This window comes from Colobus angolensis, unplaced genomic scaffold (genome assembly GCF_000951035.1).
Source record: "Colobus angolensis palliatus isolate OR3802 unplaced genomic scaffold, Cang.pa_1.0 Scaffold151, whole genome shotgun sequence".
Classification (NCBI taxonomy): Eukaryota; Metazoa; Chordata; class Mammalia; order Primates; family Cercopithecidae; genus Colobus; species Colobus angolensis.
The window spans coordinates 1,953,770-1,970,378 of record NW_012114611.1 but is presented as its reverse complement, the minus strand read 5'-3'; the positions used below and the strand labels follow the sequence as shown (position 1 = coordinate 1,970,378).

General features: G+C 51.5%; 2 protein-coding genes across 2 annotated transcripts in view; both read right to left on the bottom strand.

The window, feature by feature from the left end:
• Positions 1 to 5,182: 5,182 nt before the first annotated feature.
• Positions 5,183 to 11,317, bottom strand: DHH (desert hedgehog). The gene is made up of 4 exons (XM_011936208.1): positions 10,703 to 11,317; positions 7,596 to 7,857; positions 6,109 to 6,962; positions 5,183 to 5,779 (listed from the first exon to the last, which is right to left on the bottom strand). Exons 1-3 carry the CDS (start codon positions 11,003 to 11,005, stop codon positions 6,337 to 6,339), a joined length of 1,191 nt encoding a protein of 396 aa, XP_011791598.1. The 5' UTR covers positions 11,006 to 11,317; the 3' UTR covers positions 5,183 to 5,779; positions 6,109 to 6,336.
• Positions 11,318 to 13,595: 2,278 nt separating this feature from the next.
• LMBR1L (limb development membrane protein 1-like) overlaps positions 13,596 to 16,609 on the bottom strand; it is a 15,644-nt gene continuing 12,630 nt past the window's right edge. Inside the window, exons 17-18 of the mRNA XM_011936190.1 lie at positions 14,405 to 14,566; positions 13,596 to 14,189 (exon numbers count right to left, since the gene is read on the bottom strand). Coding sequence (XP_011791580.1) covers positions 14,122 to 14,189; positions 14,405 to 14,566 — 230 coding nt within the window. The 3' untranslated portion in view covers positions 13,596 to 14,121. The remainder of the gene's footprint in view (positions 14,190 to 14,404; positions 14,567 to 16,609) is intronic.

Here is a 16,609-nt window from a genome sequence, read left to right as displayed (position 1 = left end):
TGCCACTGCACTCCAGCCTGGGTGACAGAGTGAGACTCCATCTCAAAAATAAATTAAGAAATAATTAATTAAATTACATAACCATGTGAAGTTTCTAGGTCAGAAATGCTCACTTTTCAGCCGGGTGCAGTGGCTCACGCCTGTAATCTCAGCACTTTGGGAGGCTGAGGCGGGCAGATGACGTGAGGTCAAGAGTTAGAGACCAGCCTGGCCAACATGGTGAAACCCCATCTCTACTAAAAGTACACAAATTAGCTGGACATGGTGGCAGATGCCTGTAGTCCCAGCTACTTGGGAGGCTGAGGTAGGAGAATCGCTTGAACCTGGGGGGCGGAGGTTGCAGTGAGCTGAGATCGTGCCATTGCACTCCAGCCTGGGTAACAAGAACAAAACTCCGTCCCAAAGAAAAAAAAAAGAAAGAAAGAAAGTAATGCTCGTTTTCAAGGACAGCTGATTACTTCCACTAAGTAGAGACCCTGTCTCAGCACTAGCCTCTTTCTGCTTCAAATATTTCTGGAAGCTTGAACTAGTTTGCTAGAGCTACCATAACAAAATACCACAGACTGGGTGGCTTAAATAACAGAAATTTATTTTCTCACAGTTCCAGAGGCTGGAAGTCCAAGATCAAGGTTCTAGCTGATGTGCCTTCTGGAGAGGGCTCTCTTCCTGTCTTGTAGACAGCCACCTTCTCTCTATGTCCTCATATAGTCTTTCCTCAGTGCATGTGGTAGAGCTAGTACCCGAGCACTCTGGTGTCTCTTCTTATAAGGGCACTGATCCTGTAGGATCAAGGCCCTACCCTTATGACCTCATTTAACCTTAATTACTTCCTTAGAGTCCCCTTCTCCAAATACAGACACAGTAGGGGTTAAGGCTTCAATATATGAATTTGAGCTGCGGGGAGGAGACACAAACATTCAGTCATAACAAAGTTCAATCTTCCCTCTCCTTCTCTAGTCCAAAAAGAGCTAAGGGTCTTCTTATGCTTTCTGTGTTGGCGTACCAGCCTGCCATAGATTCCTGCCAGAAACCTGTATCAGTATATGTATTTCCTTAACTGGATGGCTAGATAGCTTTAGGGAGCTATCTAGCTATTTAGTTAGGGAGCCAATGAAAATGAGAGAGAAATAACTGTCAGAAAGCTGGGAGGACTTTATAGAGACTCAGTGAAGGGAAGGAGAAAAGGTGAAAAACAGCTAAGGTCCAACAAGATGCGGCCCCATTCATTGAGGTGGTCTTATTTCTTTTTTTAAAAAAAATTATTTATTTGTTTATTTATTTTGAGCTCTTGCTCTGACACCCAGGCTGTAGTGCAGTGGTGTGATCATAGCTCACTGCAACCTTGAACTCCTGGGCTCATGCGATCCTCCCATCTGAGCCCCCCAAATAGCTGGGGCTACAGGCATGCACCACCACACCTGGCTAATTTTAAAAATTATTTTTTGTAGAGACAGGGTCTCACTATGTTGTCCAGCCTGATTTTTTAAATGTATTTATTATTTTTTGTTTAGATGGAATCTCACTCCGTCACCCAGGCTGGAGTATAGTGGCGCAATCTCAGCTCACTGAAACCTCTGCCTCCCAGGTTCAAGCAATTCTCCTGCCTCAGCCTCCCGTGTAGCTGGGATTACAGGCTGCCGCCACCATGCCTAGCTAATTTTGTATTTTTAGTAGAGACAGGGTTTTGCCATGTTGGCCAGGCTTGTGTCAAACTTCTGACCTCAAGTGATCCGCCCACTTTGGCCTCCCAAAGTGCTGGGATTACAGGCATGAGCCACCCGCACCTAGCCCAAGTCTTATTTCTTGTTACTCCTGCTTCATTTTGCCACTTACTGGCTGTGGTAACTTAGCCACGTGACTTAAGCCTCTCTTTGTCTCAGTTTCCTCTTCTGCAACACCATCTCAAGTTGTGGTTGTGAGGATTAAATGAAAATGCAGGTAAAGTCCGGGTGCGGTGGCTCACGCCTTAATCCCAGTACTTTGGGAGGCCGAAGCGGGTGGATCAGCTGAGATCAGGAGTTTGAGACCAGCCTGGCCAACACAGCGAAATCCCGTCTCTACTAAAAATACAAAAAATTAGCCGGACATGGTGGCAGGCACCTGTAATCCCAGCTACTCAGGAGGCTGAGGCAGGAAAATCACTTGAACCTCGGAGGCAGAGGCTGCAGTGAGCTGAGATCATGCTACTGCACTCCAGCCTGGGCAATAAGAATGAAACTCGAAAGAAAGAAAGAAAAAAAGGGAAGGGAAGGGGAAGGGGAATGGGGGAAAAGAAAATGCAGGTAAAATATCAGAGCAGGGCCTGGTATATCTTAAATTCTCAGTAACCATTAGCTACATATTGTTACATTTCCAGTCTTCTGCTCTAAATAAGTTGCACAGCTTCATCTCAGATTCTGAGTCCTTGCTCATGATGTTCCTTCTGCCTGGAATGCCCTTTCCAGTCTCCTCCGCCTACACATGCTTCAACATCCTAGTCAGGCCCTCCTTTCTCCTCAAGGCCTTCTCTGTACTAATATGGCATTTACCACCGGTTCAACTCAGCCAAATTAAGTAACAATGTTAAATATTTTCTGTGTTTATGTCTACTTCCCCAGGGAAGAAGCTGTTTGTTAACCTTTTGTGTTTTTCAGTGGGAAATACAGGGGCTACGCTGCAGATGTTCAGTAAATCCTGCTTGAAGGAAGGATAGAAGGAATAAAAGACTGGATTCTGGGCAGATACACAGGTCACCTGAAACCTTTAGGCAGTGGTTCTCAACTCTGATTTCTCAATACGCGGACAGGTATTGCCAGGGTGATCACAAAATGCTTCACAAATTCTCAAAACAAGATTACTTTTAATTATACTTCTTCAGAAAAGTAATCTCAGGCACTACCTGGGACTCCATTATGTTTTCACCTCCTTGACTACTGAGCTCAAGGGTCACAAAGGTGAGGGACATGAAGAGTCAACTTCAATTTGTAAAGAAATCTGAACTGCTACAGAAATGCTGCTAGTATACCTCCAGCTTCTGAAAGTGCTATGATACAACCCCAGAAAGTTTGCACGACTGATGCTTTTAGTGGAATGGTGAGGAAAGAAGCAATCGGAAGGCAGCAAAGTCAGTGAGAAGTGGCCAAAGAATAGAAAACATTTACTGAGTGCCTATTCCACATCCAGCACAATCCTTGTCAACCATCCTGTCACAGAGGTATCATTATCCCCAGATCTAGCTGACTTATAAGCTGAATCATCATTGCCTATTTTGTTGATGGTAAAATGTGTTGCAATTGGGAGGTACTGCATGGCGAAGTGAATATGCCCACCTGCTACACCGAGATGCTGCTTGAACGCAAGTCATGCATTTTTTTTTTTTTTGAGAGCTAGGAGGGGCCTCAAAGGAATAAAGATAATAAAGGGAGGAAGTATGGGTTGAGAGGTAAACCTCAAGCCTAGAAAATTACTTACCGAATGTAGTTTAAGGGAAACCAATGAGTTCTCCTTGTCCTGAAACCTCTCCCTGGCTAACTTATTACAGTGCTAGGAATCATCACCATTATGATTTTATGGTTAAAGGTTAAAACTGTAAGATATATGTATTACTGCTGGGCACAGGGGCTCACACCAGTAATTCCAGCACTTTGTGGGGCAAAGGCAGGAGCCTAGGAGTTCAAGACCAGCCTGGTCAACGAAACAAGACTCTGTCTCTACAAAAAATACAAACATTAGCCAGGCATAGCAGCATGCACCTGTAGTCCCAGCTATCTGAGAGGCTGAGGTGGGAGGATTGCTTGAGCCCAGGAGGTTGAAGCTGCAGGGAGCCAAGGTCGCACCACTGCACTCCAACATGGGTGACAGAGCGAGATCCTGTCTGTTTAAAAATACATGTATATATATGCATTACCTGATTACCTGGGAAGGGCAGTAAAGCCAAGGAGCCCATCAACATAGGAAAACTAATTCGTTTATCAGATTTGTCATCACCTGTGGTGACATGACAGGAAGGCACCAGATCTGATAAAAAGAGACAAGGGTAGGTTTAGAAAGTAGGAAAGGTCCACAGCTTGGGATGTGTTTCTGAGACATGGAAAAACAAAGGTGGCAACAGACCCCCAATGTGGGCTGAGGGCAGTGGTAGGTGGAAGGACACCAAAGGTAAACTTGGCCTGCTTCCAAATATTGCCTTTATCAAGCACTACCTGGAACGCTATTATGCTTTCACTTCCTTGACAACTGAACTCAAGGGTCATGAGGGTGAGGGACATGAGGCGGCAACTTTGATATGTAAGGAAGTCTGGGCTACTACAGGTATACTAGTAGGGCATCTGCAGCTTCCAGGAACCACAGAGCTAAACTAGGCAGGAGGGATGTAAAAGTGCCATGGTTTGGAAGGACTTTCCCAAGGAGAAGCAGGTGGACTCCTTGATAGCTCCTGATATGCGTGGCTCAGCACTGGCAGCTTAACACGGCCCACCCATCATCTCTCCCCTCCTGGGAGCAGGCTCCTTTGCGCAGGTCCAGTACACCCTTCCCTGTCTGAGACCTCTTTCCTTCCATTTCAGAGAACCACAGACATAGGCCTAGAATTATCTTGAAGGCCACCAGAGGGCGGTGTATAGCAGGGACCCTGTGCGGTGGGAGCGCACTTCTGCTACTGACAAGGGCGAGCTCCGGGTGGTACCAACAACCACCGACTATTTCCTCCTCCCTGCCTCACCTCCACCCAAGACACTTCCCTTCTGGAGCAGCCCAGCTTCCTCCTGAGCTTCCATTCCTAACTCAGGGACACCCGCCTGCCTGGATTCCAGGTGTCTACTGCGTTGGAACCTAAAGGTTCCAAAAACACCCAGGCTAGGGAAGCACAGCTGGTGATAATGAGAGAGGGAGGAGGAGGCGCAGAAGACCAAGCCAGTAGAAACAACAATCAGGGCCAGTGATCAGGAGGGGAGCTTGGGTTGTAATGCTGATATGCCTTTGTTTAGGGAATCTACTTCCCCCACATACACCCAGGCCTAACCCATTCTCTCTGAGCAGCCCTTCAGTAAGGAAATATTCCAGCCCCTTACCGTGCTCCCCTTCCTTTTACAGGCCATGAGTATGTGAGGATTGCCAAGTTATTAGCCAGGTTTCCCATGGATCATCAGTTGGCCCAGTGGCATATCAGAAAAAACATCCACCCCATCCAGGCCGTGCCACCAGGGTAGGATGGGGACCAGGACTACTGGCTAATAATAGGGGACTAGATGTTTTGAGTATCAGTACTCATAAGGGCCTGAGCCCCTGCTGGAGCCCCTATAAACAGAGAAGGGGTGTGCATAGTCTTTCCCACCCCAGACAACCCTGGCCCCTTCAGCCGCAGAAGCAAAATGCTGATCCTCTCTGTGTGGGAGATGGAAACAGCAGCCTGGAAAAGGGTACGACTCTTGTGGACTCTGTTGCTTATGGGTTGGGATGCCCCTTCTGAAGGGAGGAAAAGGGTCCCAAAGACCCTGCTGAGGAAGGAGGGGAAGCCGGAAGTAAGGTGTTAACTCAGGTTGGCCACCTTTCTCCCCCTCTCTGGAGGTGAATCACCCTCTGAATGGAGGTGTTTTCCAGTAAGCTCCTGAAAGCCTTCCCTTTATTAGCCCACCTTGTAGGAAAATGTCAGATGTCAGACTGGCTGGCGGTGTCAGACAGTGTTAATGCCATGCCTCAGCCCCTTACCTTGGCAAGCTGGGCAAGGGAATCATTATATTACAATTTATAAATAAGAAATAAAATAAAATTATTGGGTGGGGCTGAGGCACTGGGGGAGAGGCTAAATAGCCTTTTTTTTTTTTTTTTTTTTTGGAGACAGAGTCTCTTTCTGTCGCCCAGGCTGTAGTGCAGTGGCGGGATCTCGGCTCACTGCAAGCTCCGCCTCCCGGGTTCACGCCATTCTCCTGCCTCAGCCTCCCGAGTAGCTGGGATTACAGGCGCCCGCCACCACGCCTGGCTAATATATATATATATATTTTTTTCTGTATTTTTAGTAGAGACGGGGTTTCATCGTGTTAGCCAGGATGGTCTGGATCTCCTGACCTCGTGATCTACCCGCCTCGGCCTCTCAAAGTGCTAGGATTACAGGCGTGAGCCACCGCGCCCAGCCTAAATAGTCCTCTTTAAGGAGTGCGCACCATCAGCCCCACCTACCTAGGACCCGGGATCACCTCCTCTAAGTTCGAGGTTGCCCCTAAGCCAGGCATAGCCCCATTTTCTCCCTCCCCCTCCCTCTCCCTCCCTTCCAGTCGGCATCGTCTGCTGCCCACACCCCCACATCTCAGCCAGCAGGCCCTCATTTCCTCGGGCGCTTCGAGGTTTCTATGCCTGGGACGCTCAGCCCAGCAGCTCCTCTGCCAAGCGGTAGAGGAGCCGAGAGTACCAATGCATGCCAGTCGGCTGGACGGCCCCGCCAGGGAGCAGCGCCCCTAGCGCGTGCAGCAGTCGCAAGGGGGCAAAAGCGCGGTGCGCCCACTGGTGACTCTCCAGAACCGCGTAGCAAGAGGCCAGGACATCGTTCACCAGCAGCGTCCCGTGCGCTGTGAGCGGCGCGAACACGCCCACGGCTTCCTCCCGCGCCACACGGGCCACGCGCGTTGGCCGAAGCGCGTCCCCGCCGGGCGCCAGCACCGAATCCCCAGCGCGTAGCCGGCGCGCGAACACCGGTGCAAAGTCGCCTGGCGAGGGCGCCGGCCCTCTAGCCGCAAACACCAGGTGCCAGGGTGTGAGCAACAGTTTGCGTGGGGGCCGCTCGGTCTCCACAGCCACAAATGAAGCCCGGCGCTGCAAGTCCCGGTCCAGGAAGAGCAGCACCGGCGTGGGCACCACCCGGCCTGACGCATCGGCAGCCAAAACCCAGTCTCCGCGGTGCAGTTCCCGCAGCCCCTTCCGCTCGCCGCTCCACAGGCGCACAGTTGCATTTCCCGGAAAGCAGCCGCCCGCCCGGACCGCCAATGAATTATCTGCAGGGAACAACCACAGGGAGGATTGAATCAAGACCAGTGGTTCCAGAATGATGGTACCGAGTCTCAAGGCCAGCGCAGACATCGCCAGTCCTGGACAACACAATTTCCCATTAACCTGACTGGCCCCAACCTGGGCAGAAAAGGAAGGGTGGTTTTCTTTCTTTTCTTTTCCTTTTTCTTCTCTTATTTATTTATTTATTTATTTATTTATTTATTTAGAGATAGAGTCTCCCTCTGTCGCCCAGTAGATGGAGTGCAGTGGCAGCATCTCGGCTCACCGCAACTTCTACCTCCCGGGTTCAAGCGATTCTCGTGCCTCAGTCTCACGAGTAGCTGGGATTACAGGCATGCGCCACCACGCCCGACTAATTTTTGTATTTATAATACAGACGGGATTTCACCATGTTGGCCAGGCTGATCTTGAACACCTAACCTCAAGTGATCCTCCCGCCTTGGCCTCCCAAAGTGCTGGGATTAGAGGCGTGAGGCACCGCCTCGGCCCCTGGACGGGTGTTTTTCAACACTAAAGCCCGCTTGGTCTCCCCTAGGGTGGCAACAGGACTACTGCAGACTCAGTTTCCCGGAGGGAGCCCCCTTTGGGCGGATTTTACCACCCTCCTCCTACTGTACCAGCTTTGACCGACACGTGGACGTGGTTGCGGGACTCGTAGTAGACCCAGTCGAAGCCGGCTTCCACTGCGAGGCGCGCCAGCAACCCATACTTGTTACGGTCGCGGTCAGACGTGGTGATGTCCAAAGCACGGCCTTCGTAGTGGAGTGAATCCTGAGCGTGGTGGCCATCCTCGTCCCAGCCCTCAGTCACTCGTAGGCGCACTCCGGGCCACATGTTCATCACCGCAATGGCCAACGCGTTCACCCGTTCCTTACAACGCTGGCGGGGAATAAAGGAGTCAGTCTCCCCACCACTGCCCTGGGGGCAAAAGGGACCTGGATAGGACGGTTGATTCTTTGTTATTCCGGCCCCACTCCTCCCCCTCCCAGCTTTTGAGTGTCCTGGAGAAATGAGAATCTGAGTAGATGGTAGTCGCCAATCTGCACTCCGTTCCCAGGGCGTTGTTGGAGAACTGTGGGGTCACCTCTGAGGTTGAGAGGGGATGCCCATACCTACCTCCTTCCCCATTTTTAATGCCCGTCCCTCACCCCTATTGGTTCTGGGACAGCGGCTTAACCTGGGAGAAGGCCAGAGTTGGGAGGGCGAATGGAAGCGTGGTCAGGGAGGGCCTGGTTGCTCCCGGGGAGCCCCTGTTTGAGCCTGGCCCCCGCCCTAGGCACCGGCTCTCCTCCCTCCTCCTGATTCATCTTTTGTTTCACTGCCTTCCCTGGCACCGGGCATCGCTTCCTTCCTTCCTTCCTTCTTCCTCCTCCTTTCGGCCCCTAGCATTAACCTCTTCGTGCTCCGGGTGCCCCCTCTTGGTGCACAGAGGTGCCCAAGAGGAGCTGTGCGGGATCAAGGCTGCTGGAAAAAGGATTGGGGTGGCGGGGGTTGCGCGAAGTACAATGGCCATTCTCCGGGATGACTTAACCGAGCGAGAATCCTGAGCCCAGGCCGGGGACGCGCAGGGAGAAGCGGACTCAGCAGCTCCGGCCACAAAGGCGCTTTTCAGCCGCCCCGGCTCAGGGAGAGGAAAGGGCAGAAAGCCGCGCCCCCCATCCCTGCTCCGTCCGGCTAGGTCCCCTCCCCCCGCGTGGCCAGTCTTCCCAGTTCCAGCTAAGGCTCTGCCGGTGCGGAGAGCCGCATCTCTCCCACCTCTGCTCTAGATGCAGCCCAGAAGGGCGTGAGAATAGCACCTGAGAATAACGGGATCCTTGCGCGGATCTGGGGAGCCCCCTGCAGGGTGAGAGTGGAGAAGAGGAAAAGAAGCTGCGGCTGTAAGCCTGCACCTGGGGGAGTGAGACCATAGTTATCTTGGCCGCTCCAGCCTGGGAGCGGGAGACCTTGGCGCACACCATAGCAGGGACACCGCGGGAGGAGGCGCAGAGGGACAGCTTCCTTTTTTTCTTTCCCCTCCGACCTCTCACCTCGGACTTGGTTTCCTCCTAACAGAAGGACACTTTTCCCCTCTCCTTCACTAGTCGCCTCCACCTCCGCAGAGTTGGGGGGTGGGGGAAAAACAGGAAAAGTGGTAGCTCCTTCCAACTTTGTCGTTTCGTCCCCTAAGGAGGCCCCGAGGCCCTGACCTGCGGGGGCAGCAGCCCAGTGCAGAGCCAACTCAATGGAGGCCTTTTGCAGCCAGGGTGTGGGAGATAAGCAAGACTGAGGGGGCTCCCAGGCCTGTCGGAGCCCCTCCTGAGCCTGTCCCTTGTTCTGCCCACTCTGCTGCAGGTGGCAACTAAAGAAAAGGGTCACAATGTTCCACAGCCAAGGAGGAAAGAAGAAATGCCCCTTTTCCAGTCTCTGGGTAGGAGGAAGGCTTCAGGGCAGAAGCAAAAGGAATTCTTTCTCCCCTGAACAGGTTTTCCTAACACAGTAACCTGGAAAACTATGGCAATTAATCAGAGGAAATCCGTACCCCTCCCTCTCCCCTCACCTCCCCACTCCATACACAATTAGGTGGTGTAATGGAAAGTATATAGGGCTTAGAATCAGGAGTCCTGAATTCTAGTCCCAGCTATGCCACTTTAAATTGTGAGAGTTTAAATTGCTTTTCCTCCTGGGGGAAGTCCAGCTCTCAGATATAAAATGAGGGTGGCAGTTAGGGTGGGGAGGGTTGGAGGAATGTGATCTCCCAAGTTTTCTTTCAGTTCTAACATTCAAGATCACTGGCCAGGCTGGATGAAGTGGCTCACACCTGTAATCCCAGCACCTTGGGAGGCCGAGTCGAGAGGATCCCTTGAGCTCAGGAGTTCAAGACTAGCCTAGGCAACATGGCAAGACCTCATCTCTACAAAAAATAAAAAATAAATCACTGGCCAGAGGTGGTCCTTCTCTTCCAAGGCATTGCCCACCTCACTCTAGGCTGATTCAGTTCCAGTGCTCAAAAATGGTAGTTGAATTTATCTTAATTATGTAATTCCAAGGAAAGCCCCTGAGATAGGCAGAGCTTGGAAGACTTAGGAGCCCTCTGATTCTCAGGTGGGCCCATCTGTTATTCTCACTGAGGATGACTTTTTACCCCAAGATTGTCATTTGGACCCTAGGATAGCCCTAGAATAGACCCTAGAATAGATGTGTCCTGGTTCTAGGACGTTTCCCATGCCAAAAGCAATTTCTGCCCAGCCCCTCCTCAGGTACATGGTCTGGTGACCTGACCCTTGGCCACCCCTGTCCCAGCCCTTTTCAGTCTCTTCTTTTCAGCCCACAGAGCTTTTCTACAATCAGGTCAGGAGCCAGGCTTCTGTCTGCTGCCTAGCCAGCTCCTGGCCCCCAGCTCACCCCAGCCCTTCCTGCCTGGCTGGGTGGCTGACCCCCGGTCCACGCCTCAGCCATTTCCCGTCTCGCCTGCCACCATCCTCCTTTCCCCGCCCTCGCTGCCTCTCCCAGCTTCACTCTCACTAGTCAGTCCCTCCTCCCCTCCCCATCCCAGACTCTTCTAGTCAGGATCCCTCCTAACCACTCTGTCCAGCCAGTAAGGATTTTTTCCCCGGGGGCTGGTGACAAGGAAGATCTTTAAGGCTAAAGTCTCTGTAGGTGAAGCTGGACTCACCCTCCTGGGCTGCCACAGGAAAACGGAGGAGCTGGCAGTGCCCTGGCTCAGGTAGGGAGAGGCCCTCCTTACCTCGGTCATCAGGCGGTCTGCACCACTGTTCTCCTCATCCTTGAAGATGATGTCGGGGTTGTAGTTGGGCACGAGGTCCCGAAAGCGCTCGGAGCCCCTTGCCACCCTCCCCTCGGCAGGCCCACTGGCGCCCAGGGTCCGCTCGGGCACACCGGGCACAAATTGCTTGTAGAGTAGCGGCACGAGCTGCTTGCGCGCATAGCGGCGCCGGCCAACCGGTCCCCGGCCTGGCCCGCAGCTCTGGGCTGGCAGCGCCAGAAGTGCCAAGCAGCACAGGGGCAGCAGATTGGTCAGGAGAGCCATGGATACAGCGGACCTGGGCCAAGAGCGAGCGTTCTTGTCCTCACTAACTCTCCTGTCAGTTAGGCATCTCCACAGGCACCAGAGAGGGCAGCAGGCAGAGCTGCCCCCAGAGTGCCCTAGAGCTCTTGTGGCTCCGTGCACCTGGCTGCTGCTAGCTCTGCTCACGTGCCCCCCGGGAGCGGGGGGGCGTCTAGGACCTGCTACTGACGAACCATCATAGCAGGGAAGGGGGGTCGTGGGTGAGTGCCAGCCCAGCCTGTCTCTGCTGCAGGACTCTGGTGCTGCCAGAACGCCCGGACTCCAGACTCCGCCTTAAGTGGCCCCTGGCCCCGCCCTCCGCCCTTCTCCCAAGATCGTCCCACCCCCTCTCACCCGGGCGGGGGATCTAGCCGGTCACTGCTGGTCCATTTTGCGACTGAAGTGTGTCCCATCCTGGAAACCAGGCAAACACCTGCCTAGGAAATCCTTGTAGCTTTACAGTCCTTGGCTGCCTAAATATCTTTCTACCTCCAAGCCTAAACTTGGAACCACACCACCGTCCTCTGATACTCGAATTGGAATTTTTGCTCTCTCAAAGCCTACCCTGGCAGGCCATGCCCTCCGCTGTCATCCAGGAAGTATGCGTTCCAATTTCTGCCCAAGACAAGCCAAGCCCTTTGGGCAGACAACCAGAGCCTCCCTTCTCTGTGGTCCTCCCCAGATCTCCCCAACTTCCATCTCTCCTCACACTCAGCATTAAGCAGGACTGGGAGGTGAGGATACCAGGGGCCCATTTCTCTACTAACTTTACAATCTCCTTTGGAACTTCCCCAGAACCAGGGACAGAGCTTGGTACTTATTGTCTGGTTTAGGACTTCCAACTTTTTTCCCCTTCTCTTCTTTGCCAGGCATCTAATAGCTGCTGCTTTTCAAATGAATAACCTGCCGGTTGGAAGCTGCTGAAGGGCAGTGGACATTCAAAAGTCTTTGTAAGAGGTGAGGATCACTTCCCTTAACTGTCCATCTAGGCAATTCTCCAGCTTTCTCCCTCTCTGGACTCCTGGGGCTCCATTTTCAGCCACTCAGATCTCATCTCAGAGGCACCACATCCAATTTCTTTTGTTCAGAAGTCATTTCTTCAAGAAGCCTTCCTTGATGTCCCAACACTGCCCACCTGTGTTCCCTCAAGAACCAGTACTTAACTGCAGTGGTAGAACAGTATTAGAATTATTTGGCACCTTACTAGACAAAGCAATCTTAAGCACACACATATGTATCATGTATCTCCAAGGTTAAGTGCCTACTCTACAGAAGGGTGCTCTGCAAGTATTTGTGGAATCTACACTTTGTGTTTCATACTCACTCTCCCCTCACCCCACTCTATGGCTAGTACTCACAGCAACTTAGCGTACATTAGAAAAAAACCAGGCCAGGCACAGTGGCTCACTCCTGTAATCCCAACACTTTGGGAGGCTGAGGCAAAGACTGCTTGAGGCCATGAGTTGAAGACCAACCTGGTCAACAAAGCGAGACCCCATTTCAAAAAAAAATAAATAATTAGTGGGGGATGGTGGTACATGCCTGTAGTCTTAGGTACTCAGGAGGCTGAGGAAGGAGGATCACTTGGGTCCAAGAGTTCAAGGTTGTAGTGATCTAAGATCATGCCACTGCACTCTAATCTGGGTGACACAGTGAGACCCCCCCAAAAAAAAGATGGCTGGGTGTCATGGCTCACCCCTGTAATCTCATCATTTTGGGAGGCCAAGGCAGGTGGATCGCTTGAGCTCAGGAGTTCAAGACCAGCCTAGGCAACATGACAAAACCCCATCTCTACTAAAAATACAAAAATTAGCCACGCATGGTAGCATATGTTTGTTGTCCTAGCTATTCTGGAGTCCGAGCTGGAAGAATGGCTTAAGCCCAGAATGTGGAGGTTGCAGTGAGCTGAGACTATACCACTGCACTCCAGCCTGGGTGATAGAGCCAGATCTTGTCTCACAAGAAAAGAGAAAAAAGAAAAGAAAAAAGCACCTCTTCCTCAAGATGCCCGACTTTTATGACTTTTATGAGAAAACTATCATAGTAACTATCCATACAATGACTATGAGGTGAATGGTGTCCCTGGAACTTGTGCAATACACAATCTGTATAACTCTTAAGTTTTGTGCTCTTACCACCAGCATAGCACATGGGCTCTTCAAGAAACTGATGGCCTCTAGTAAAAAGCCAGGTTCTTCTCTCAGGTAGGAAATGAAAACCCTTGTCAGCCAGCCACTTATTTTACTCTATATCCAATAGTTAAGCCAGGGAGGACAGGGCTGAAGGTGTGAGTGTACGGGGGAGGTTATCCTACTCCTATGCCCATGTCCTAAGGCCATGGATATAAGGAGTCAGGGGACAAGCCAGCTTTAAGCAAGGCTGAGGATGGAGGAGTTTTCCACTGCCCAACTGCATGGCCTAACACCAGATCCAAGTCCCCAAAGGATGCTAGTAATGTAGATGAAGGGGAAGGAAAAGGATGGTGGGCAGGACCCCTCTGCTTCTCTTACTGGGCAAACTCAGGACTGGTGGGAGCAAGGCTGTTCAAATACACACAGAGACAGGCACTTTAAAAAACACAAAGCAAATCCTGGGATCAACTTTATTGCTGATGGGTGAAGCCTTCTCCTATCCCCTTAGTCTTTCAGGTAGTCCAAAGCCCCTCCAGGATAGCACAGTGCTTAGGCTCTGCTGGGCCAGAACCAAGGGAGACAATCTATCTCCCAAGCCTGGCCTGGCCCAGTCCTTTCCCTGCCCCCACCCCACCCTATTGCACATCAAATCATGTAAACATGGCTATGGGCATGGCCCAGAACAGCAGTGAGGCAGATTGATGTGTAAACAGATTTGGGACCAGGGGCTAGACCCAGTCACCCAGCTCTACCCCATGCTGAGGCCACAGTTAAGTATGGAAAAGCAGGAGGTCCTGGTCCCAAACTCTGGCTCAGATTATGCAACAGTGCAGATGGCTCTGCTCCCCTCTGCCACCCACCCTCTCAGATTCCAGGTCCTGAGGTCCAGCTAGCCTTGGACTTCCCTCCAGGCCTAGGCAGCAGATGGCAGTGTCCAGTTTTCTCCCTCCCACCCCCAGCTGGAGGTCACTGGTGCTGGGTCTTCCTAGATGTCCGGGGGAAACCAGAGACGGGCAGTGGCAGTCTGTCCAACCCTGGAGAAGAGGAGGAGATGGGCAGTCAAAAGCAGGTCAAAGGTCCAGTCCGTTAGGGACCAGACAGCCAAGCCACAGAATGTGTGGATGAGGTATGTTACCCACAAAGCACGAAGCACACGCTCTCCCCTGCTGGGGTGACGGAGTGACCCATGATCCAGAGTGTCCTAGATAACTACCACCCCCCAACAGCCTGTACCCTCACTCCCTCTCACCGAAGGCCCGGATCAGCTCTGCCCGCACAGCTGCAGTGAAGGTCTTCACCAGACAGAGTGTGGTGAGGCCTGCAAAGGCTGCATTGTAGAGGAACACAATGTAGAAATTGCCCAGCCAGTTGAAGCGTCCAAAGTCACCCAGCAGGTCAAAGCGAGTGAGCCCTGAAGTACAAAGGCCAGGATGAGAGGTGGGCTCCCCAGGCCCTTTTCTGCTACCAGTCCAACTTTGTGCTGCCTCCTGGTGGCCACATTTCAACACTGCAACTGATAGGTTGGCCTCTCCCAATTCTACTCCTCAAGCTGACTAGCAGTTGGGGACTGTTCAAAGTGTCAGTAGCTAGGCTTGCTTCAACTTCGCTTCCAGAGTCTGGTATCTTCTCCTCCAGTGAGGCCTCCTCTGGCTACTGGTGCTCCCAGGAACTCCCAGGGCCTACTACTTGTTCCTGGGCCTGGAACAAGCAGTTCACCAAGTTTTTTTAGTAGACAGAACAGTGTGGTTGCTGATCAGGCTGCTTTGGTTCATATCCCAACTCCACCCCTAACTAGCTGTGTGATCTGGGGCAATTTCCTTAAATTTTCTGTGCCTCAGTTTCCTAAGAATTAAATGAGACAACACACATAAAGCACTGTCTGTGCCAGGCACTATTCTAACATTTACTGGGCCCCTCATAATACTATCATAAATCAAAAAACTCTGCTCCCCACCTGTAAATATTCTTACCTGCATCCAACCTAAAGGAACTAACTGGAAGACCCACAAGCCTACTGTCTTACAAATTCTCCTGGCATAAATACAAATGGTAGAGTGGAAATAATATAACGTTAAGAATTAAACAGAACTGTTTTTTGTTTCGTTTAATTTGGTTTTGTCTTAAGACAGGGTCTTGGCCGGGCGCGGTGGCTCAAGCCTGTAATCCCAGCACTTTGGGAGGCCGAGACGGGTGGATCACGAGGTCAGGAGATCGAGACCATCCTGGCTAACACAGTGAAACCCCGTCTCTACTAAAAAACACAAAAAACTAGCCGGGCGAGGTGGCGGGCGCCTGTAGTCCCAGCTACTCGGGAGGCTGAGGCAGGAGAATGGCGTAAACCCGGGAGGCGGAGCTTGCAGTGAGCTGAGATCCGGCCACTGCACTCCAGCCTGGGCGATAGAGCGAGACTCCGTCTCAAAAAAAAAAGACAGGGTCTTGCTCTGTTGCCCAGGTTGGAGTGCAGTTGCACAATCTTAGTTCACTGCAGCTTCAAACTCCTGGGCCCAAGCAATTCTCCTGCCTCTGTCTCACACATAGCTAGGACTATAGGTGTGCTAATTTAAAAAAAAACAAAAACACTTTTTTTTGGGGGGGGTAGAGATGGGGTCTCACTATGTTGCTCAAGCTGGTCTAGGACTCCTGGCCTCAAGTGATCCTCCCACCTTGGCCTCCCAAAGTGTGGGATTACAGACGTGAGAGACCAGGCCTGGCCCCAGAACTGATTTAAATATGAAATCATATATAAAACACAGAGGGTGATGTGGTATTTAGGGGGAGGCAGGAGGGCGGTTGTTACCTCTGCAGCTCACATACTACCTTGGGGTGAACTAGTTACATTCTCGAACTTTTTTTTTTTGAGATGAAGATTCACTCTTGTTGCCCAGGCTAGAGTGCATGGCACGAGCTCAGCTCACTGCAACCTTTGCCTCCTGGGTTCAAGTGATTCTCCTGCCTCAGCTTCCTGAGTAGCTGGTACTACAGGCATGCGCCACCACGCCTGGCTAATTTTGTATTTTTAGTAGAGACGGGGTTTCTCCATGTTGGTCAGGCTGGTCTCGAAATCCCAACCTCAGGTGATCCGCCCGCCTCGGCCTCCCAAAGTGCTGGGATTACAGGCACGAGTCACTGCGCCCAGCCACTCTTGAACTTTTTAACCAGTTATTTATAGATATAGCTTTCAAGGCAGGAGAAGGAATGAGTATATTATCTGACACCCCAGTGTAGAGAAAGCACTAGCCTGGGGTTCAGGAGACAAGGGTCCTAGACTGACTTGACCTTGCCTCAAACTAGCTGTATAATCTGGGTCAATCAGGTAGCTTCTCTGTTTATCATTTTTCAAATAGGAACATTTACTAGATTACTCACCCAGGAGAAAGATTTAGAAAAAAGTGTGCTCCCCGACCAAAAGTAGAAGTAAATGAGAGAGGCAGTAACAAATGTAAAAAGTATGTAC